This window comes from Podarcis pityusensis, assembly GCF_964106645.2.
Source record: "Podarcis pityusensis genome assembly, chromosome: 1".
Taxonomy (NCBI): Eukaryota; Metazoa; Chordata; class Lepidosauria; order Squamata; family Lacertidae; genus Podarcis; species Podarcis pityusensis.
Genome location: NC_138028.1, coordinates 73,423,619 through 73,448,562, shown reverse-complemented (window position 1 = coordinate 73,448,562; position 24,944 = coordinate 73,423,619). Strand labels below are relative to the sequence as shown.

The 24,944-nt window shown below is 39.0% G+C and overlaps 1 protein-coding gene across 3 annotated transcripts; it reads left to right on the top strand.

Moving 5' to 3' along the window:
• Window positions 1-756: 756 nt before the first annotated feature.
• Window positions 757-24,760, top strand: TSG101 (tumor susceptibility 101). 3 transcript variants are annotated; one of them, XM_080999371.1, is made up of 10 exons: window positions 770-937; window positions 4,864-4,948; window positions 5,657-5,722; window positions 6,151-6,314; window positions 6,810-6,936; window positions 9,387-9,453; window positions 11,582-11,679; window positions 22,179-22,381; window positions 23,248-23,487; window positions 24,285-24,760. In XM_080999371.1, the coding sequence occupies exons 1-10, from the start codon at window positions 896-898 to the stop codon at window positions 24,372-24,374; spliced, it is 1,182 nt and encodes a 393-aa protein (XP_080855497.1). In that variant the 5' UTR covers window positions 770-895; the 3' UTR covers window positions 24,375-24,760. The 3 variants fall into 3 exon arrangements, with proteins under 3 accessions (XP_080855496.1, XP_080855495.1, XP_080855497.1); XM_080999370.1 differs by lacking the exons at window positions 22,179-22,381; window positions 23,248-23,487; window positions 24,285-24,760 and adding an exon at window positions 13,757-16,332 and having other exon boundaries at window positions 757-937; XM_080999369.1 differs by lacking the exons at window positions 22,179-22,381; window positions 23,248-23,487; window positions 24,285-24,760 and adding an exon at window positions 13,754-16,332 and having other exon boundaries at window positions 757-937.
• Window positions 24,761-24,944: the final 184 nt, after the last annotated feature.

Below are 24,944 nucleotides of genomic sequence, written 5' to 3'. Positions count from 1 at the left end.
CAGCCACTATCATTTCCGGTACAGAGGACTTACCATACTTTTCCGTGCATAAAATGAGGATTTTTTACTTGAAATTAATGTTTTAAAATTGGGATCGTCTTATAAACGGGTATTTTCTTAATTTTGAGCCCCCAAAATAGGGGGCGTGTTATACACAAAAAAATGCGGCACAGTGGTACCTCGGGTTAAGTACTTAATTCGTTCCGGAGGTCCGTTCTTAACCTGAAACTGTTCTTAACCTGAAGCACCACTTTAGCTAATGGGGCCTCCCGCTGCCGCCGCATTGCCAGAGCACAATTTCTGTTCTCATCCTGAAGCAAAATTCTTAACCTGAAGTACTATTTCTGGGTTAGCAGGGTCTGTAACCTGAAGCGTATGTAACCTGAAGCGTATGTAACCCGAGGTACCACTGTACTTCCTTCTCTCTCTGTACAAAACAAAGCACATACACAAAACGCTCGCAGTTGTGTAGAAAAAAAGAAAAAGGGAAAGATGAAAGTCTAATTAAATTACCCCCCCCCACGCCATCCCAACCCTGCGCTCAACCGAATAGTTACATTTTATGCTCCATTCACTTTCAGTGCTTTTATAGAACTGAGATTCCATATGGGAATAAAGAAAAACTCGGAGGCGCCGGCGTGACCCTCTCCACGTTGCTATCTCTATGGGCTCGTCAGTGACCGCAGTCTACGCTCACGCGCATGCGGCACCTGGCCGCCGGAAGTGACGTCGCGCCGCGCCGCTGAGCGGAAACGGGTGGAAAGGAAGCACCGGAAGAGAGGCCGGGGCAGGTTTCCTCGTTCGCGCGGGGAGTCGGAGGAGCGGCAGGAGGGGCGCGGAACGACGACCACCGGCGGCCGGCAGGGCCCGCTGCCCCGCCGCCGCCGCCGCCGCCATGGCCGTGTCGGAGAGCCAGCTGAAGAAGATGCTTAGCAAGGTAACGGCGAGGCCGGCCGGGGAGCCCCTCCCAGCCGGGGGGAACAGCCTCGGGGCTTCCTTCGCGCTCGCCCACCCGGCGGGTCCTCGAGGCCTCCAGAGTCATTATCTTTCCCTTCTTCCTGCTGCCGGGGGGGGGGGGATCCACAAAAATATCCTAGCCAGACACGAATAAACGAGGCCGGCTTTCTGGCAGCAGGAATGGGAAGGGTTTCTAATTTCGTGGGTCGCGAGAATGATCCTCCTGGGAGTCCGCAAAGGGAATGAGCGGGCCGAAATAGTCCCTGGTCTGTCCAGTCCAAAAAGGGACCACCCTTAGCGCCCAACGCCTTTTGCTAACTCTTTGAGGCCTCCCTAGTTATTACAGGAAAATAATGGGCGTGTTGCGATCTCTCCCAAGTTTTCAGTTGGGTGTTTTGTTTTTGTGGGTTTCCGGAATCATTTGCTGCCCTTTGTGGCCTATTTAAAGCTAAATTCCGTTCTGAAATGAGGAACATGGGTACGACTAAGCTTTTAGTAGCTAAAGGAATCATGGAAACTAGTAAGCAAGTACTTTAGGAGTTTTTAAAGTCTAAATAAACACAAATTTGGTTTTATTATTATTATTATTACTACTGTACTACATTTTTAAAATAAGTATGTAACTCAGCAAGTGAGCAGAGATCATTCAGGTTGGTGAAGGAGTTGGTTAGTTACCATCAAAGAATCTCAGTGATCAAGGTTGAGTATAAAGGTACTTTGGGCCCAAATTGTGAATTAACACAACTTGACCTAGTGTGGCATCTGTTAGCAGCAGCTGGATACACTTTACTTGGGAGCTTTAATGACTCTAAGGTATTTAGATAGTGTTAAAACATTTAATTTTAAAACACTCAAAAGTAAGAAATTTACTATAGGGTTAAATTTACTAGGTTATAGGAAAACCTGTCTGTCATTTACAAAGAAAAGGATGCCACCCAGCAGCTTAGTTCACTAATTCCTTGTATAAGCAACATTTTTGTGCTGGGAATTTCATTTGGAGAAGGTTGTTAATGTTCTTTATTCTTCTGCTGAAATAAGTAGAACATAAAAGCTCTGAACATTGATGAAAGGTGACTAGATTCATGATAAAACCTGGATGAGAATGCCATACTGGTATCAGTATCAAACCAAAGTTCAGTTGAATTGCAAAGTTCAGTGTAGGTTTGTTGTTAAATTGTTAATAAATGAAGCTGTTTGTACTGTATTTTTATTTGCTGTGCTACAGTGGAATTAAGTTTATTGAAAACACAAACTCTTATTCCTTCTTTAATAATTATTAATTCATAGTACTTAAAGAATAACCTAAATAGTGAGTGCCATTTAATTTTAATTTAATCTTGATTCTTATATGTGAGTAAGCTTCATTGAATTCAGTAGTAGTAGTAATTATTATTATTATTATTATTATTATTTATACCCCGCCCATCTGACTGGGTTTCCCCAGCCGCTCTGGGCGGCTCCCAACAGAATATTAACCAGAGTAAAACATCAGGCGTTAAAAGCTTCCCTACACAGGGCTGTCTTCAGATGTCTTCTAACAATCAGATAGTTGTTTATTTCCTTGACATCTGATGGGAGGGCGTTCCACAGGGCGGGCACCACCACTGAGAAGGCTATCTGCCTGGTTTTGTCTTCTGAGTAAACATATAGGAATTGAGCTGTAAGCGTGCTTAAATTTGCAGCCTTACATCTCATGTGCAGTTGAGTTCAGTGGGACTTACTCCCAAGTAAATGTGTGTAGAACAGCAGTCTTACTCATCCAGCTGATCCTTTAGTTGGATTAAGCTAGTTTAAGTAGTCAGCAGGGTTAATGTACATATTCTCCCCTGAGTCATTTTCTGATCCATTCTATACTTAATTGGCAAGTAAGTTGCAAAACCACCTTATTACTTTGTAACAAGTTGAATGAAGAGGAGGAAGTAGAATGTAATAATGCATCATTGCCTGATTAGACAACTGTGATTTTAACCTTTAACATACATTTCTAACTGAGGGTGGGGACAGTATTTTGTCAGCTTTTTGTTGTTAAAGATTATGAGTAGAATTTTGCATCTCATCTTTGCTTCTTAGCTAGCACTATGCTATTTTGGGCCAGATTCAACTAAGTGGGTGCATTAGCGGGAGCTAGCACAAGGGCTTCCACTAGTGCAATGGGACTTTCTCTCCTATCCTGCTGGGGGTCAAGAGAACCCCCAGAACAGTGGGGAGGGGAGTTTGTTCTGTAGAAATGCTTGCACTGATGGAATGTTTGTGCTAGTGTGACACTGAATTCCTCCCTTTGTTTAGACTGGTTTTATCAAATTAGTGATAAACCATAGGATTGAATATTTGAACTTGTTCAAGAGTATTCTAAACGTTGAGCTAGTGTGGTGTAGAACATAGATACTATTCATAATTCTTAAAATATTAATTCTTGCATTATTCTCTTTTTTCGTGGCTGCATAACTCTCATTGTCTTCAGATAAACAAATATATTGGTAATTAATTGGACGTGAATGTTGGTGACTGCCTTAAAGGTACAAAGTCACTAGTACATTGCCAGCTGGCTCTGCACAGCTGATTTTACTTGGCCATGTTAGCAGATCACAGACTAAATCTGTATTATAATGCATAAAGGCAGGTAGCGGCGGCATTGCAAACTCTGGTACTGCTTTCTGAGCAGTGAGGCCACAGAAGTTGACTGCTGTTGGTCTTAAAACCAAAGGCAAGGTGGTTCTTTTAAAATGAGATTCAGAAGCAATACAAAAAACACAAGTGAATGAGAAGGTTACAGATTTTATTCTCAAACAGCAAGCAATGTATATATACCAAGCAAGCACTTCAATCTGCCATTTAGAAGCCCTCAAGAAGTGGCAAAGCGACTCCCCCAGGTAGCCTCACTTTGCACCGCCCTGCAGCCGATCAGGAGCTTCAAAGAAACTGCCGAAACCATAGATAGCAGGTGTGGCTTGCCAGACTGGCTATGTGCAGATCATCCATTAGCCACCCCCTCCCAGTGCTTCACCTTCTCAAAACAATGTCCAATGTCAAATAAGGTTCCCAGCACTGTCCTTCCAACTGATGAAGGCTGCTTTGGGGGGGGGCTTCACCTCCTCCCAACTTTCTCAGGCCATTAAAGACCGGTCTCACATCATCAAAAAACTTAATAAAAGCAAAGGAGGGGGAAGGAACAGATCACTAACTCCTTGATACATTTTTGTCTTCTGGATGCATTTCCCATACAAGGAGACCTTAAGAACAGGGAGTTGTGGACTGGGATTGCTCAAGTAGGTGAGCAGAGTTGATAATGGACTTGAAAGAGGAGCTGGAAGGAATCAGTTTTTTTGCTGTCCAGTGGAGAGTGGGAGGCTACAGAGATAAGTGTGGGACATGAGAGTGCTCTTGATCAGTTGGCGCTGTGTGTGGATGGCTGAGGTAGAGAAAGATGGTTTTTGCAGAGATGTTGGACTAAATATGTGCCTCTGTCATAGAGACACATATCCTCTACTTATTTCATTGCCATCAACAATTTTAAAAATCTGTTCAGTTGTCTACATTAATTCATAAGTATATTCATTTTGTTTGTAGAACTGCATCAGCTTACCACAAGACAAAGAACATGTTGGATTATGGATAGTCTCATTTCACTTGAGCATCCTAATTGTAGAATTGAGTTTGATTCACTTTGCATCATGACATACCACTTATACTTGATCCTGGCAGGTCAAGTTTTCTCTATAATCTCTGGCTGTAATTCAGCAAAGTGGTTCTATATAAAAAAGTATTTATAGTATCTTACCTGCTGTAGAAGACTGTGCAGATCTTGTTCTCTAGTCACTATAGTTGTGTTGAAGGAAGTCTAAATGTTTTCAGTGGAAGTTGTCTTTCATGGAGCTTTAAGATTTTCAAAAATCTATTTCCCCCTAGTACAAGTACAGAGACTTGACTGTTCAGGAAACTGTCAGTGTTATTACCCAGTACAAAGACCTCAAGCCTGTAATGGATGGATATGGTGAGTATGTTTTTCTTTTTTGTGCAGTATTTTTGTTAGCTAGCCTATGTCAGTGTCCTATCAGTATATCATATTTTGTGTAAGAAATTTTATGACAAAGAAGAAATGAGGTAACTTATTAGAACAGGGTAGCTAACCTGGTGTTCCCCAGATCTTGTTAGACTGCAGTCAGCCTTAGCTAGCAAACCCAGTAGTCAGAGAAGATTTGAATTATAGTTAAGCAAGATATGGAGGACCAAAGGTTAGTCACCCTGTACTGTGCTAATTATTTGAGACATGCTTTTTGGCAAAATGGTAATAGGGAAACCTTTTCCCCCTAAGCCAGTGATCAGGGATGATGGGATTGTAGTCCAGCAATGTCTGGAGTCCCACAGCTGCCCCCCACTTGACTTGGAAATAGTATTGCTCATTTTTAGGCTTTGCTTTGAAGGCTGACAACTACAATAGCAATTTTATGGCAGCTTTATTTTTCATAGATGCAAGAATTATATGGAACAAATCTGCCTGTCATACAATAATTTGCTAGCCATTTCTTATTGTGTGGTGTTATTAGTTCATTTTCATAGAAGATGCTTGCTTGTATATAGAGAGGTATTTGAAGAAAAGTTGTCTCTGAGATTATATATCTATTTTGACAAGCATGCACACAATTTTTGTTATCTGTCTATAAAATGAACAGGTTGCATAAGGCTTTTTTTTGCCTTTCAGTTTTTAATGATGGTTCATCAAGAGAACTGATGAGCCTCACAGGAACCATTCCTGTAAATTACAAAGGTATGTATTTGTCTTGGGTAGATTGCCAGTACATTACTTGAAAGCTTACATCATTTACTTTGATCAGCTTGGTCACGAACTTGTTCTGAATGCTTTGTTCTTAGTTTTGGACCTTTGTATAACTGTTTTGTGTTGCCACATACAGGAGATTTTCCTATTCTTTGTGCAGTGTCCAACAAAGTTTTTTCATTAGCACAATGTATGCAATGGAATTTCCCCCTCCCTGCATGTACCCTGGGAGAAGGGCTCAAGGAGACTTCCAGAACAGTGGGCTAGAGGGCAGTCTGCTTCTGTTAGTGGAGATTAGAAGGCCTTTCATCACTACAAGGGCAGCATTTGTAATCATTCCTATTTCACAGCATTAAAATATATTGTCAGAAGGAGAAAATAATAATGCATTCATCTTTTTTTTTAAATAACTTCTTCAGGTAACACATACAATATCCCAATATGTCTGTGGCTGTTGGATACATATCCATATAATCCACCAATCTGTTTTGTTAAGCCAACTAGTTCAATGACAATTAAAACTGGGAAGCACGTGGATGCAAATGGCAAGATATACCTTCCATATCTACATGAATGGAAACATGTAAGTACAATTATAAAATTCTTAACCATTAGCCCTAAATTATTTCACCATTTAAGTAGCAGTTTTGTTGAATATTCTGCTTTTTCCTTTGGTCATTTGTTATAGCAGAAGGATGTGGCATTGAGAAACTGGGGTCTCTATTGAGTAAAATCTTAGCACTCTTACATAGTACTAATTGTGTTACTGCTTTTGTCATATTTGATCTGCATTCATGAGATCTGCAATTGGAATGTGGCCTGCCATAAAATGTCTAATTGCTGCTGATAATTAATATGGGGTTAGGGTTCATATTCTCATCAGTACTTTCTCAGTGATATGCTACACTTTAATTTTTATCAGATAGTGATTGCACCTGAATTGGAATATACTTGACCAAAACCTACAAATAGAGTAACCAAATGACCACCTATAACAGACAAGGTGATGGATGCATTGTCATTGTTAATCTTTGTGGGATTAAAAAAGCAAAGAGATTTTTATATGCTTTCCCCTTAGCCACAATCAGATTTGATTGGCTTGATTCAAGTGATGATTGTGGTGTTTGGAGAAGAACCTCCAGTCTTCTCTCGGCCTACCATTTCAGCAGCCTACCCACCTTACCAGGCAACAGGACCACCAAACTGTAAGTACCTTGTACCCCATATACTTGCAAATTGCAATGAAAACAAGTAGAATAATGGCATGGTGTATTGTTGAAAGGATCTAGTTAATGTAGTATTGGTTTCTAAATATGTAGTTATGTTGTTTGTTAAAACATAAAGTATTCCTTCTGCCAATTGCCCAGTCCAGAGCACAAGTTGTATAGCCAATATTCATTCTGTGTAATCTTTTTCAGCTACCAGCAGCTCTGAGTTTGGTTTATTTAAATGCAGAGAATTAGGCTAGATATTTTGAGCATGCTGCCTAATAACTGTTTTGATTATAAATAAATTTCTATGAAAGATGTTCAGTTTTTCAACAATGTTGCTACAATTCATTTGATCCTTGATCTATTTTCAAACATTATTTATGCTAATATTTTGCAATTATCAGTACAGTACCTTCATATGTCATTGTTTTTGAAACTTATTTATTTTGTAATGCTAGCAGAGTTATATTGGCATCCTTTATACTAATTTTCTTTTAATTGTAAATCAAATTAAAAACTTGCTTTGGTATCTAATTTTTGGGTATCTAATAATGACACTTTTATGTTCCATTGCTCTCAAATTCTGAGAAAAAGATGTTCCTACAACTGTTAATTATTTTGCAAGAATTTACTGTGCTATTTTATAAGATGTGTAGGGCATATATTTGAAATGTATACTTATACCAGTTTGAAAACAGGGATTATTGTAGGGAAATTCATTTTATAGAACAAAAACCTGTCATTGTTAGATGTACCAATGCTGAACACTCAAGGAAATTTGCTTTCTTTTCTGCCATTTTAGCATTGCAAAAAGCTTTCTCATTGTACAGTACTTTTTACCACCAGAGAATATCATCTCTGCCAGTAGGTGTCAGCCAAATATAGAATAGCCAGGAGTTTGACTTCAGAACTAGTAAAGCTATATATTGCCAGCTTGAAAGTAACACTAATGCTTTGACACCATCACTTTAAAAATCATAGGTAGCTGTCCTGGTCTTCAGTGGGGGTGTGGGGTGGGGGTGTGCAAAACCACAGTTTTGGGAACCACAGTTGGGAAATAGCTTCATTAGGACCCTTGGAAATGTAATTTTAGTAGTGAGCAAATTTTCAGGTTCTCCAGAACTCTTCATTGCACTGAATGTAGAGTTGGTGCAGTGAGAGATATAACATAACATAATGGGGAAAGCCCCATAGTGCAGTCTCAATTGTCTTAAATTGGAGTGTGGGATGTGTTACGTATACTTAACAAATGCAAGACACACATCACATCTAATTCATTGATTTCTTCCTCGTGTCCCATCTTGGACCACTCCAGAAACTCCCTCAAATTTCAGGTGATTTTTGGAAGGGGCGTAGTGAGCAGCAGTGGGGAGGAGGGGGCAAGTGGACCTTTTCCCTCACAATTCTTGAACCAACTATACAGATCCAGCTCTTAGTATGAGCATTTTAATCTTTATTATTAGATTAATTGCTTCATTTTAATAATGGCTTGTTTGTAAGGACTCCCTGGTTATATAGGACTGGATTCAATTAAAGTACTAAACAATTGTACTAGCAGGAGCCAGTGGAAGGACTCCCAGTAGCACGGCGGGGTCTCCCCACACTATCCGCTTTGGGAGGAAAAAACCCCAGACTGCAGGAGGAGAAGAGGGGAGATTGTTCTGTCAAGCAAGCAAAAACACTTGCACCAAGGGAACAGTTGAAATAATGTGATGTTGAATTCCACCTATGGATCTGAATATGTGTAAGGAAAAAATGAGATAAATGAACACTCTGAATTGGCTTATGCAGCAAGAGTAAAGTAACTGAAATGCATAATAAGTGCAAGCACAACAGGGAAGACTAGGAACAGGAATGGTTTCCTGGGCTGCTGTTTGCTTATTCTGAAGGTGGGGCAGGGGTCAAGAAGACTTTTTTGTCTTTTCTTTCCTTCTGCATTTTCTTCATTTGGGCTATTAAAAAATAACTTTTACAACTGTAGAAATTACAAATGGGCTGCATCAATACTTGTCATTCTATTAATAAAACAGCTGCTTCTGTTCCAAAAAGGGACTGAGGTTCAGTGGAGACTTGGGGAAGTGATTATTGCCTCTTGTCTCAGCACCAACTTCCATGGTCTTCCATAGAATACCCCCCTCCCCCTGTCCTCCAGAACAACTTTCAGGGGTCAGAAATAGCAGGAAGGAATAGGTAAGCATTGCCTCTTCCATTTCCCCCAGAAGGTTTCTGCTCACAGGAAGTTTGGATCCAATCTAGTTGGATGTATTCAACTAAGTTCTACTCAACCCATTGAAAGAAATAGACCTAAGTTCATTATTTCCATTCATTTGGTAGATCTACCTTGAGTAGAGGCAACCCAATTACTTATTTGTTGAGATAATTTTATATAATTGAACAACACTATCCTAAATTGTTAAAATGTTTGAAATTGTTGTTGTGCACAGCTTCCTATATGCCAGGAATGCCAAGTGGAATGCCTCATTTCCCTCCTGGACCACCACCTAACCCAAGGTAAGCTATAGTTTGCTGAATCTGCTGATCCAATAGACTACACTGGCAATATTGGACAATGTGATGTTGTGCCCATTTCTGAAATTGAGAGTGATGGACTTGAAAAGCATTAGATTTGTATTCCATTCATCTTGAGTTCAGTTTTGTCTGGGTGTTGAGTCAGGGTCTTTTATATGTTGTTATTTAAATACAGTAATCAAAAACCCTGGTTGCATTTAAGGCCCCTTCATTTGAGTAAAGCAGTGATTAAGTGTATAGTGAGCAAAATTGGTGTCATTGTAAACCTATACTTCTAAAATGACTCACATTCTTGCCTTTTTATAAAACTTTTCAGCTTGCTTCCTGCATTCTTAACATTATTTGGCTGCATCCTCTCCTGATGAGAGCCCTTTTATATATAAAAAATCTAGGCTTCCCATGTTCAAAGAACACATGTAGGGGGGTGCACAGCTATGCATGTTTTTTTTCTGTCTCTGATGTCTCTGTTCCCTCCAGCTCATCCCCCAGACCTTTGTGCACTGGGCAGAAGATCTGTTGGGAGAATGTGTGTAAGTTCAGCTTAATGCACACAGGCTCCTCCACAAAATTTACATCCACACATCCACAGAACTCCTAGTTACATGGAGGAGCCTGTGTACCTTTTGCTGAATGTGTGTAAGTTTCCCCTTCAGACTTTCTGCCCAATACGTATAAGTCTGAGGGTGAAGCCAGCAATAGACAGTGTGGGCAGTGGTGGTGGAGCAACTCCAAAACAGACCCAGGATTAGAACCCAACGTACTGGAGCAACTGCTGCACGTGTTCTGGCAGGGCCCCATTGGAGCTGATGCCAGTCTTGCTATCACCCCCATTGACACCTTGCCTGGCATTTCCACCACCATTGGGGTCTCTGTCCAATGCTGTTACCACCACCAATCACTACCCTCCACCAGCAGGTGCCATTTTCATATGGGAGCCAAGCTACCACTCAAACTCCAGTCCGTGGTGGGTGGCCACTATCTCAGGACCCCCAAAATGCAGTGCTCACAAACGGGCATTGCATTTGGGGTCTCTGAGATGGCAGCCATCTGCTGCTGAAGATCAGAGCTGAGTAGTAGCCTGTTTTCCATCAAAAACACCGCTGCCATCTGCTGGATAAGCACAACCAGAGGGAGTGAGAAATGACTGGTGGCAGCAGAATTGGTGGGCAGAGTGCCCAAGGGAAGACACATTGTTGGGCAGGGGAACTGAGAGAGGCCCAGTCTGAGAGTCTACTAAAATCTAACACCAACCTCGATATAATACACTGCTACCTTATGCACATGTTCTTTTAATGTATGGAGACAGAAGAGGGCTGAGGACTGCTTTGTTTCTGCACATCGGCTCATTTTCTCCCTTTAGTTGTTGGCTAGTGTTAGTACAATGAATTAAACAGTAAGGCTTGTTCACAATAGACACAGTTCTGAGTGTAGAAATCCCACACGTGTACTGTATTGTATCTCCCTTTTTCATATCCTGTGGTATTATTGTCTCTAGTTTCCTACTATTGAGGGCTTATTAGTTCTGCCATCACTATATGGATTATATAACTTATTCTGAAAATGGAGTGCATGGCACCAACTGAGTGGAAATAGAGGGCACTAACTTTTGAGGAAAGTAACGTAGCATGCAGAAACTCTAAAATGTGTACATGCTCTGGCAGTTGGAGAAGCCTGCTCAATCTCCCCTCTGTAATTGAAACCACCAAGGCAACATAGACCTTTTCAAATGAAAATAATGCAACAAAGTACAAACCTGCTAACTGCTAACAGAATGAACGATGAATAATTAGACTGAGTGCCTCTACCTGTCTTCAGCTTTAATCCACAAATGTGAAGAAACTTTGATCAGGGAACTTGAAATTTATTTATACATATTTGAATAACATTGATTAAAACATTGATACCTCTGAAACCTATGGATGACAACAAATTTCTCATAGTCTTGAATATTACTCTGACTGTTTATATCTGCATAAGTGGCTCTTTTTAAAATTCTGTTTGTCTATTATAAATTGTTTAAATGTAAAAAAAATAATTTTTTTTGTTTATGAATGGAGATATTAACTAAAGAATGCATAACACTATGTCTTTCTCCCCCTCCCCTTTCGAGTGGTTACCCAAGCTATCCTTACCCTCCCCCTAGCGGATCATTTCCACCAACAACTAGCACACAACACTACCCTTCTCAGCCTCCTGTAACTACTGTGGGTGAGTAGCTTTGAAAGTGTCTTTTTCCGAATGTAATGAGATTGCTCATTCTAAATATGCAGCATAAAGCAAATCCAAATACACCTATTTCTGAGATGGGCATTAAGTGCCTCGTGGCAAAAACATCAGTTACATTACACTTTAACCATGCTGGATGTTCATTTTTTTCTCCTTTGTTTGATTTATGGAACAATCATTAACTGTTTTCACTGTTCAACAAACTTCATTTTTATTGAACTGTTTTATGTAATGAAGTCCACATGTATTTGAAAATATTATGTTTGCAGGTCCAAGATAAATTAAAGCCCAAAGGCTTCTTCTTTTTTAAGCATACATATTTATTATGTTCTTATTAACTGGGGGAATGATCTTGTAGTTATGAACTTTTCAATGATGAGAAAGGGGTGGGTTTCATTTGATCACACCACTGAATGTACCAGGAACTTGAACAGCAGCATCATTTGGACACAAGAATGAAGAGGCATGTAGCCAGTGTGGAGTAACTGCAGTCCAAGAGGCAGTACTACAGCCTATTTACAAGCCTTTTGCTATGTCAGCCAAGGATGGAGAACAGTACCTAAGGATGATGTGAACTGAAGAAACCTTGATTGCTGTCGGGTCAGTAGCACTGAAAATACAGTTGAGTTCCGTGCTTAACTGGAAGTGAACCAAGCTATCCTTGACTCCATCGTGTTTTCCAGTACACTCCCAAACTGTGATTTTCCCCCTACTCTTTTTGTGTGTGATGCAAGTGTAGAAGTGCCGTTCATGAAGTAGCCCAGCTACCATCACCAGATCTTCATCTTGTGAAGTTTGTTGATCTGTAAGCTAAAGGTGCCAATCAACAGCTTTCTTCTGTTTCACATTCAGTGTAATTCTTGGGTGCTGAAATGCTTGCTCACCTGTGTTACTACTTAGCCTAGAACTACCAGACCTGTTCAGGAGAGAAGTCCTAAGAATCTGAAAGTATTGTTGCCTCTAGTGATAAGCAAAAACTTGAAAACCCTCAAAAGAGTATGATTTAGAAAGCACTTTATTATTTAGCACAAAGACTGCAAGATCCCTGGCCTCATCATCATCCACTATTTTCTTGTCCAATGTCACATAGAATATATTTGAACTCCAAAAATTATCATCACTTTTGTTGAGCTATTACTATTATCGTTATTGTTATTTTACAGGTCTATGGACTGCTTCAGAGCCATATGCCATTGAAGCTATGTACAATAAGATCAAATACAAAAGATGCAAACTCTAAAAACAATAAAACCATTTTTACAATTATAAAATTGACTGGATTGCATGTCAGGAAAAGACTTCATAAACAAAAACAAGTTGAAAATTGAACGGAGAATGTAAAAATGATAATTTTCTGTAGTTTAATACTGGAGGTCTACATTGTTTAGAAGAGATCAAATTATTATTCTTTCAGGGCAGTAATAGAAAATCTATCCCTAGTGCAAGCTTTCTAGCGTTTTGTTCAGAAAATGAATTTTTAAAAATGGAGGTGTAATGTGGCAACAAAAATTAATCCTGTCAGGCAAAGTGTGGAAATGGTTACATAAATTTCTACATAAGATTTAATAGAGAAGTATAACTCTGCTCCCTGGGCTTTCTTAACAGTCGAAGCTTTCTCTTCTGCTTGAAAGGTATGGACTTCTGCTCCTGACCTTTTGTTAATTTTGGAAAAAAATCTGGAAGAACTTCATTCTGAGTAGAGCACATCTATCAAACCTATATACTTTATCAAGATCTAAATGGATTGTTAGCAACTTTATTTAGAAAAGATATTTTCACTTGCTCTTGTAAGATTGATCAAAAGGGTACATGAGCATGCATTCCTTTCCATTGATCTTATAACTTGCATACAGGCATTTTTACCTGTAAACTTTACACACCAATCTTCAAATAAAGAGTTGACTTTATGGATTATTATGCCATGTATTTTAAGATAGAGGTGTCTCATGTTTTGATTTTTACATGGAATAATTCAGACAACACTGAATAAAGTTTTCAGGAGGTGCTTGGGCCACAAAATTTATGAAGCATTAATGTATGTTTGTTCTCTTAATAGCAGATGGCAGAAGAAAGCAGAAACAGGTATGGATATGTGGTCATTCTTACGTTTTCTGGGCAGAAAAAAGAGCACTTGAAAGAAGCTTTGGCCCACAGTTGGGCATTCGACTGGAGGATGCCAAACTACATTGGCTAGGAAAGAGTGGCATGACGTGGGATCAGTTGATACCCAGCCTATTGCACACACGGCGGCGTCTAACAGATCCTGATATATTGGTGGTCCATCTAGGAGGAAATGACCTTGGGACATACGCAGATTATGATATCATAAGACAAATGAAGAAAGATATAATACATATTAAGATAACATTCAAGAACAGCATCCTTGTCTGGTCTAATATTGTACCCCGCAAAGCATGGAGCCAAGATATGTCCCATGAATTCATGGAGAAAAGCAGGAAGAGAGTAAATCGGGAAATCAGCAGTTTTATGGAACGTATTGGAGGGATTATAATCAAACACGATTCACTTGTCCCAGAGTCTCCAGGATTGTTCCATCTAGATGGTGTTCTCTTGTCTGCAAGTGGCACAGATGTCTTCAACCTGGATTTATTAAGTGTTTTGGAGACTTTGATCTAACTTTTTCTTTGGAGAAGGAATAATAGATTTCAGTTTAAGCAAGTATGGAAGGTCTCTACAGACAGAGATTATTAGAAGGTTGTGAACGGTGGTAATTTGAATTTTCAGGCAGTGGAATTGCACTGTTAATATGGTGGTGGGTATTAATTTAGTAATGTAATTGCTAGTGGCATTGTTCTGCAACCACTGCAGTAAGATATTTGCCGATATATTTAAGTTTTTTTTAATTCTGTTTACTTCCCCACCCCACTGAATTCAGTTTGCTTCTACAGTGTGCTTAGAGACACTGCCAAGCAGTTTAGTTTCCCTGATTGATATTCCCATCCGAAAAATGCTCAGTGAATAGCACGAGGTGATAGCTACCTAAAATATGGGTGCAGTAATAGCTTACAAAGCTATTTTATGTGGGTAGATCAGAATAAAACAAAAAAAATATGTCACCTTGGAAAAGGCGAGTCTGACTAGAGCAGGAAAACAAACTGAAGCATTATGGCTTCATTATACATGGACTCACATGTTACTCTAGTTATATGTTAATCACTTATGCTTCATGAGTGTTTATTAACATATGGCAGGCTCAGAGGTAAAATTCTTAATAAACCATAGTTCATTAAGCAAGAATAAGCATCAAGCTTATTCCCGCCTCCCCATGTGTGCCAGGTTCAGCCCAAGCTGCTTTTAAGTCACACTTTCCTCTGAAATGGGGAATTGAGGTTTAATAGAAGCTTGCTAATCAGATTTCAGATGCTGGTTAGTAAATCAACATTAAACCAGTGCTCCCAATTTCAGACATAATGGGAAACTGAGTTAAAGAGCCTGGGCTCAAAGTACTAAAACCAGCATAAACACCAGATGCTTGCACCAGATGCTCCTTCATGGCTTATTCAACCAGGAATGTCACATCCAAAATCCTATATAAGTTTTAGACGCTGAAAGTTTTAAATGTTACTCTGCAAGACATTCATTGCAAAAGATCATGACTGCCCAGAGCTATTATGGCACTTGTTAAAACTGTGTGAAGGTATATATTCTGGTTACCTTGAAGCTTGTTGAACTGTCTGACAGTGACTGTATGACAGTTTTGCCATGTTTTGCTTTGGCATTACTGTGTCACCTTTCCTGGAAAAAAGGCAGATCGCCTGCATCAGAATTTACTTTAAAAATATAATCTAATAGAATGACCATTTTTCACAATCACTGTTAGTACTTACTAGGAAACAAATTACAGGGAAGCATATGCTTTTTTTTATTTTAAAAGAACCCTGCCGTGAACTTGAATATTCTTAAGGAGAGTTGGTTGTGAATGAAGCCACATGAGACAATATCCTTCAGTGTTTCGGTAGCACATTTTATGTAAATTGCTTTTATGCTGTAATGTGCCTTTCACAAACAAGAGAGAGCTTAACTTCAGTGGCTTACTTCACCTTCCCAGCTTCTCTGAAATCAGGTCAATATCCAGACGAATTCTGGATTCGTCGGTATTGTGGTTTTAAATGGTCAGTACTTCCAAATATGATATCAATCTTGTAGGTTGATGTTGGAAGCTAAAATTTAGCACAAATGTGATTCTGGAATGCAAGGGCAACAGGAATAGAATGTAGCAGACAGATATTGACTAGACTTGAACTTTACTGCAGTTTAAGATGAATGCTTGGATTACATTTATATTTTTTTACATAACCTCTCTTTGCATACCACTCTGGAAATTTCCCACTAGATTGGGGGAGAACTATATAGCCTTTGGGAGGGACAGGAGCAGAATTCTACATGTTTATAGTGCGGTCCAGCTCATTCCCTTAAGGACATGGCAGGCGCTTCCTGGTGCTTACAACTGACTATAGCCTTCATTTTGAATACTTGCTTGTAGTAGGGACGTTAAGTTCCAGTATGGATCTGGGCCTATCTTTTCTACCTTTTTGATGTTGGGCAATGCTGTTTGATCCATCTAATTTGTATAACTTGGAGATTTGTGTTCTAACAATAAAATACTAGTATTTATTTCTTAGTCCTTACATTCTTTGTTAGTGAACACTTAGTACTGAATGATGTGAATTTTTTTTATAAAGACGATTGAGGAAAGATGTTCTTTGGGTTGCTAATTGTACTTGTTGAAACACTTCTTGAGTCAGCCCACAGTCAAACATCCCAGAAATGGTGATACTTTCCTCAGCTATATTTACGTTGTATAAAAATAGTGTGTTTAAGTAAGCTACTACCACACATAATTTTATGAAAGCAAAACTTTCAAGAGCTGTTGCTACCAGTAATTGGTGACCATTATCTGTATGAGATAAAAGTAAAGCTTTGGATCCAGACTTTGTCTTACATAAGTTGAAAGGACTTCTACTTGCACAAGGCAGCTTACTGATCTCCCCCTTCAACTGCATTTCCTCACCACCCATCTCATACTGTTCTTGAGGTTCCCTCTACTCTCAAGGGTGGCTTTTTGGGAGAATGCAAGGGAAAGCTTTCAGGCAAAAACATGTTGCTTTTTGGATCCATGATATTAATTTTGTTGGGACTGTTAAAATTCAGTTATCACTGCTGTTAAGTACTATATATGGTTTACTTATGGTTGGTATATAGTATTTCAAGTATGTTGCATGTTTATGAATGAGCAACAAATATTAATTTTGCTTTTATATTTTCATGTTAGCTCACAGCGTCTCCCTTGCTCGCACATCTGTACGAACAAGGTGGCCTTTCAGAAATCTTTGTTCTTGTTGGAATACTCCAGTTTCTTGGGGAACTGGAATATAGCAGTGAGCAGAGCAACATCTTCCACAGGGTCTCTTTGATTTGCAGACTTAATTAAGCTTTGGGGGGTAAGTAGCAGTTATATAATTAGAATGGAATCCCCTAAAAAGACTAGTAGAGATATCAGGGTTCATTCTTCTAAGATTTCTTTCCGTAAATATATTAACATTCAGGGGTTCAGAGTTCACTTATGTTATCATGGAGCAGGATCCCAATGCACAAGTGAAGAGCACTTCCACTGGGCAAGAGGTGGAATTTCCTTCTGCTGGAAATTCCTTGCAGCTCATGGGGGGCATTATGGAGGGCTCTCCAACCTTGGATGTTGTGCCACTAGAAGCAGGGTCTGAGAAAGAAGAGACCATAGCTCAATGAGCAGACATTTTGTCTGCTGAAGAAGTGTCAGGTTAAATTCCTGGCATTGCCTGGTAAAAGGTTCAGTGAAGATTGACCCCAGGCTGATATCAAGGTTCTTTCCTTTCAATTTTTATTCTCAGAGAATGGTTTTTTTGCTCAAGAATATAAGCTGCAAATTAAGGGTTTATGGCGGTGTTAATCTTAAGGTACTTAATTGGTGGGGTGGGGGTGGAGGTTACTACCTTATCTGAAGAAATGTCTTACTTGAAGTTCAACTAAACAGAGGCCTAGTAAGGCAGTATTTTCTGGAAGTCATTCAAACTGGTTATAGGGCCCCCAGCTGATGGACTTCCACAATGTATTAATCCTTTAAAATGGACTGTCTACTCTGGCAGTTCTGATACAGCTAAAGCAATTTAGCCTGTTTAATCTTGCACTTCCATCTTTCAGTGTTAATATTTTGTTTGACATCATACCCCTCCTGAAAAGTCAACTGAAAAGATAATTAAAATTCTTTTCTAGTTAATAATTGAGGAATACACCATTATTACTTTGTTTATGCTAAATTTCACATTGTCCTACTGGTGGTGATATATAGTCATCATCATTAAATTAAATTAAATTAAACATCAGTTTCTTCCATTGCCAAGTTGATATTTAGCTGTTTCTTTTCTGTCTGAGTGAACTGCTAGTCTGCAGTACTGTAAGGTCAGTACCATAAGGTCAGCTCTGAAACTAGACTCTGTATAGCAAAGGTTAAATGTCTGAGTTTTCCCTTGGACATATGGCTGCATGCCAGGAACTCTTCTCTAAGGGTGGCTAATTATGGAAGTGATTGAAAATGTTAAGGGTTCATGTTCTTGAAGGTGCTCTTCAAATCAAGTGCTCCTGGTATGAATTGGTATATGGTGGTAGCCTGTCTTGTTCTCTGTACATCTAAAACCATATATTTGTACATGCAGACTTATTTCTCTGACTTTATTTAAGCTCTAGACAAAAGCTTCATAAATAAACAGCTTTGACCAAGAAGTTGTAACTGGTTCTAAGATATATTTATATGATATATGCTTATGGTGGAAAGAAACCTGGGGCAGAGAGAGATGGAAATGTGGGTCTAGCACATGAATAGGATTTTGTTTTGCTGGCTTTTTCAAGATCATTTTCTGGATGACCATATAGGCTGATAATCCTAAATTAGCATTGAGTAGACCCACTGAAATAAGTGGGCTTAAGTCCATTGATCTAAATGGGTCTACTTCTGAATGAGTAACATTTGATATCACCCATAGTTGCTTTGAACAGTGTTTACCTTCCTCTTTAGCACAGCTTACTCAGTTGAGCCAAGTGATTTGTTCGTTTTGTTCTGGGTTGGTTTTTTTTTCTGTTGCCCTATTTTAATACGGTTTCTGAAGCAGGGGATTAGCAAAATAAGGTTAAGTTACTTTTTGAAACTGCCTTCATGATTTTCTTACTCTGAATAATTCGTTTTAAACAGGACAAGTCTAGACAGTAGTAGAAGAAGATAAAACTTGGTATGGAAAACACAGAAATGGATAGTTTCAGAACAGAACCTTCATTTATTTTGTTGAAACTGTTATCTAGATCATTCAGAAGAAAACGATGCAACATGTTTCAATTTAGGACCAATTTCTGCAGTAAACTCTTGCGTGCAGCTGTCTTTCAGGTACAGGAATATGCAACACAGGGTGAATGGGGAAAACACTTAAGAGAACCTCTTTAGTGATTTGACATGGTACTTCAAATTCAACCAAAAGTAGCCCTTGCTCTTTTTCTTAGGAGCAAGTGTAAGTGTGTGCTTACTTGATGGATAAGGGGGCAAAATATGAAAGGTAGTCTTCAGGCACTTGGTGCTGCATAGCTCCCAAATAATACAAATCACCTGTCAAAAGCTTTTGTTATCACTATGTTGTGGAAATGGGCTCTACACATTTTCATCTCCCCAATCACCAGGCTTCCTTGGAATTTGGCAATGCAGATAATCACATGCTGACATCACTGCAAACCTACCTTAAGTCTGCCAGAATACTTGTTTTCATTTGTCCTACCACATAGCTAGTCTGGTCTTAATCTTTTAAAGGCAAACTTTGATGAATTCTTAAATCACTTGAGAGGGATTAGAGGGTTACATCTTTTGATGTACATAAACATATTTACTTAGATCACTTAAGTTACACCCCTATGTTTGGCTAGTTAAAACGTCTGAATGTTTGCAGTTCACTCAGATCACCTGAGATTATATAATAGAACGACTGCGACATACTGTTTTGCCTTGGGTCTTTTCAGTAGTTGGGACAGCACTTGATGACACAACACATTCCATGGTTCCCCTCTAAAGCTAAAAGAATATCAAACAATATCCTGGCTTCCATCTCTGTTTTAGCTTGAATTATACTTGTTTTCTTGTTGCACAAGTATTTGAATAAATGTTTTAACAACAAGCTATGTTTTTATATTTAATGAGAATATGGCTTGTTTTAAAAGCAACGCAACAACAATATGTTCTAAGGATGTTGACTCTGGCCTTTGCTTATTTCTTAGCTGTCATTTTGGAACCTGCGGGAATTTGTTAACCTGAGTTTTGATGTCTTTATTTGAGCTCGCCTTACAAATTGTATACATCTAGCAGCATGTATCAGCGTAACTGTCTGTATGCCTGTTCATTCTTCAGAAATATGCATATAATTCAAGTTGAAACTGCTAAAAGTTAAATACCAGTAATTATGTAAAAGTGGGAGGCATTTTTGGAGGTGTTGGTATTTGGAGATTTTCCAGGATGTTTTGGGGCCCCTTGTCCCATAAGAATGTCTTATTTAAATCTGTATTATTATTATACTTTTAATATAATAGAAAATTAATAATGCCAATGTTTGGAGAGGTGTTTTTGTTTTGTTTTTGGGATAAAAGCTTCATGGGGGGAACTCAGATGATACGCAAATGTTTAGAATCAGCAATGTGCAGAACTCTGAGCTGTAATAATGTTTTGTGTTCAAATAATTTTTGGTTTAAATTGCTCAACATTTGTTATGCAGAAGGGTTTATTCATCTGACACCAGTTTTCAGTGTTCCTTACATACGATACCACGCCTATACATACTCAAGAGAAGAGCAGAAAGACTAGGAAGCAATGATCAACATAACGGACATTAGCGTCAGACTTTGAACTTTGTTGGACATGAACCCAAGACAAGAATGGAAATGAGAGCAAATAAAAATAATCTGGTGTTCACTGAAATTGGTAATTGGACTTTAAAAGCATTGAAGAAATGAAATTTTGATACTCATCCGTCATTAATTTTATTCTGAAGATAAGAAGCTTATATCCATTTAACGAAAAGAAAATGAAAGCAGGAAGAATGAAATACTGAAAATGAATTCACAATGTATCCTCATAAAGTGAAATCCCAAGTCTGGAGTCGGAAGTTCCAATCAGAGACTGTGATTCCATAAAGTTGTTTTGGTGTGAAGATCCCACCAGAGTGAATGAAGCAGCAGCAAGACAGAGCGGATTCAGAAACAACAGCATGAACAGACGTTTTCCGTACTTTGCTTACTTTTGCTGAGTGGACAAAATTGCTGCAGGTGGGCTGGTCAGGAAACTGCTGGGATAGACCCATACCATACTTTCTACATACTAAGTGCTATGTGGGGCAGTGGGAACACCTCAAAAGCAAAAAGAATGGACTGATAATTGTGAAAGAGACTGTAAGAAGAAGAGTTTTAATGTTAAGAGAACACATGGATGGTGGCAAATTCAAGCTGCATATGAAACCTGTGGGGCTCTTTGAGCTGGTGTGTTAAGGTAAAATACAATTTTTATACTAGAGTGCTGTTGCTAATTCTTGCTAGGTTTGATATAATTGTGATGTTTGGAACCTACACAGTTTATTGAATACTTTCTTAAAATATATTTGTAGATTAGTAACGGTAGTGATTAAGACAGGGCATTCATTTTTATAAAATTTCAAGTCCTCAATGTAAGGAAACTCTTCAGACAGTGTTGTCTGTGAGGAGACAAGTGAAAAACTTGTAAATTTGAATGTGCAATGTGAATTCGTGGATGTGGGTGTTTGGAAGGAAAGGTTTTAATAAGGAAAGACCATCTTGTGCATGGCAAACATTTGGGGTTTCATGTGAACTTGGTGATAAAAAATGACTGTAGATATTTTATATGATGATTGATGCAAAAGCAAAAGAAATATTTGTATAAAAAATAAACTAGTGTTTCATTGTTTGTAGCTCAACTCAGTGCTCCTCAAACAATAACCAGAGCTAGTAATCTGACAGAAACATTCTGTGTTTTCATTAAAACATTTTGAATTTGGGGGTGTATCCAAAGTAAAGTTTGAGTGACTGAGAGCGAAACCTGTGTTCAAGGACTTGATGTTTTTTCATTGTGATAGTTAGCTAATGTGTTAATTAGCTAACACTTGAAAGCTCTATGGTTGCTTTTAAAATATTTGCTGGTTCAGGTTCACAGTTGCACTCTGTGAGAAGATGGGCAGAACCTCCTTAAGCTGGGAAAGTACAATAGATTACTAAGCAACTTAGAAGTTCATGGGTACACCTTTTGGAATGTTATGTCCGAAAATTAATCTGTTTTAACATACTCTAGTTTTTTTAGCCTCAGATACCTTTGCAAACAGATTGTCATGACCTACAAATCTCCTCAGAGGTAGAAGGGGTTGATTCTGTGACTGAATCTTATTGTACAGGTCCCAGCAGAGATGGCACCATTAGCGAAGATACCATTCGAGCTTCGCTTATTTCAGCAGTCAGTGATAAGTTGAGATGGAGAATGAAAGAAGAAATGGACCGTGCCCAGGCAGAGCTCAATGCCTTGAAGCGCACAGAGGAAGACTTGAAAAAAGGTCACCAAAAGCTTGAAGAGATGGTAACTCGCCTAGACCAGGAAGTGGTAAGCAAACGAAAAGGCTTGCCATATGCCTTGGTTTTTTTTCCCTTTCAAGCAATTAAAAGCATTGGGCTCATGACTTCCCATGTCTTTTCAAACCACAACAAAGCCTTTTTGGTTGCTCAGAGCAGCTGGAACATTTCCTTCCTTGCAGTAGATTCTGCTGCCTGTAGCTCTTGGTATCCATTGTGTGGTAGGTAAGGCAGTTATAAGAAATGAAAAATTTAGCCCTTTTCTTTTTAGCCATCTATTCCTCACCACTGATTCATTATTTGCAAGTGAGGATAGTGGTCTTAAAACTGCAGAGACATTACAATTATTTGTCCTGTGTCTATGGTTATTTACAAGGTTGATAGCACAGTAATGCTGAAATTTTGAGAACCTCCAAATAAGCAGTTAAATGCTGTTCTCGTACATAAATACTCTTAAAGTGTTACGGAGCAATCCTACTGAGGCAAAGAAACTGCCACACCCAAAGTCCTGCCGGCCTTATGCTGGCAGGGCAGAAGGTGGTGGTGTAGCACCCATCCTGGTTTTTTTCCTTTTGTAACTACCCTGTCCTTTGCCCACTCTGCCTACCGCCACGTTTTCCCGTCTAGTGCCAAAAGGACGGGAAACTTGAGTACACCAGCTTCAGGACCATGTACTCCCCCCCCCCCCCCCCCCGGTTCCAGAGGTATGTTATGGGAACAGGAGAGTTTGGGATTCAGTGGATCCCAAGTTTCCCCAGGCAGACACCCTTTTTGCCATTATTGCCCTCAGAGCAGTGTGGGGGTAATTTCTTCACATGCAATAGGAGATGTTTAGGGTGTTTGATTAAATAGGTATCAAGGCATCTTAAAACAAACCTATAATTTTTTTAATTTTAGGCTGAAGTTGACAAGAACATTGACCTCCTGAAAAAGAAAGACGAAGAGCTGAGTTCTGCCTTGGAAAAAATGGAGAGTCAGTCAGAGAATAATGACATAGACGAAGTTATTGTTCCTACAGCGCCACTTTACAAACAAATTCTGAACTTGTATGCTGAGGAAAATGCCATTGAAGATACCATCTTTTACCTGGGTGAAGCATTGAGACGTGGAGTTATTGATCTTGATATCTTTCTAAAGGTAAGTTTGAGTAAATATTCAAAGGTACATTCATGTAGTTTTTCTGGTCCACTGAAACCAATAGTTGTGTTCCTAGTTCTTAACTCTAATGCTTCTTCAAATGTAGGGAAGAAGGGAGGGCTTTCAAGTGCATTGGATGGTACCAGGAAGATATAAGCCTGTAGTACAGAATAACTTGTCTTCCCATGATGAGTTGGACCACTGTGTATATATTCTTCTTGTAACAGGTCTGAGTGAGGCATTTAATGCACTGTCTGGTCAGGTTTTGTGGGATCAGTTTCAGCTTTTGGGTCTTGAGGATGTGCTTGTAGCTGTATGGCCAACCAAATGCCCTCTTTACCTTTTCCCATTTTGGCTGATTCAAGTTATTGTGTGGGTGACTGCATGTGTCTAGTAAACTGTTTCTGAAGCTTTGGTCTTCAGCTGTTGTTGGACTACAATTCCCATCATCCCTAGCTAGCAGTACCAGTTGTCAGGGATTATGGGAGTTGTAGTCCAACAACAGCTGGGGTCCCAAGTTTCAGAAACACTGGTATATGTTACATGCACCAATACACAAAGTTAATTTAGAAGAATCTAAAAATGTCAAAATTTACACCTTCGAAATTATTGGGACATGCAGTCAAAGAGAAAATGCCAATCAAAATGGTATCTTACTTTTCAAATTGTCTTTAAATTCAAAATCTGGACCTAAATATTCATTTATCAGTAACGAAGATACCCCATTGAAGCTGATCAAATTAAAATGTTATAGATCGTGCTCAGATGATTTACCCTGGCCTGTTTTTTCTTTTCAGCATGTCCGCCTCTTGTCTCGCAAGCAGTTTCAGCTGCGGGCACTTATGCAGAAAGCAAGAAAAACGGCAGGACTCAGTGATCTCTACTGACCCATGGCTTAGGGAAGAGTGGTGTAGTCCAAGTGGTCATATCCTCATTTATTTTTTCCTTTTAATCAGTAAGTGGCCAGAATAAGTTATTACATCATTCAACTTGTAAAATATTTTGAATGGATAATATATTTTCTTTTTTTTTCTTTTTTTGGTAAGGACTAGCTTTATTAATGCACTTTCTATTCTCTGTAAACCTTTTGCATTTGTGGGCTGATGGCTAAATAAAATTTGTTGTGTTAACACTTTTTTGGGGGTGCTACAGACATTTGTGTAACGAATGCCACTGCTGTAGTCTCAAGTTTGTCTAATGTAGAATGTAGCTGGAAACTTCATACGTGTACTTTCAAGATTAATTTATAATAAAAGCATAGAAGTTAGTAGCAGGTTGGGATAAAATGTGTGTGTGTTTTCTAGTCTCATCCTCTGCATACTTACACAGAAGAAATAAGGCCCATTTTGTTCAGGGGGACTATGTATGCTTAGAATTGTTGATCAGTTATCAGCCCCCCCTATTCACAATAACATTGCTAGTTTAGTCAGTTATAGGGCACATTGTCCATTTGATCA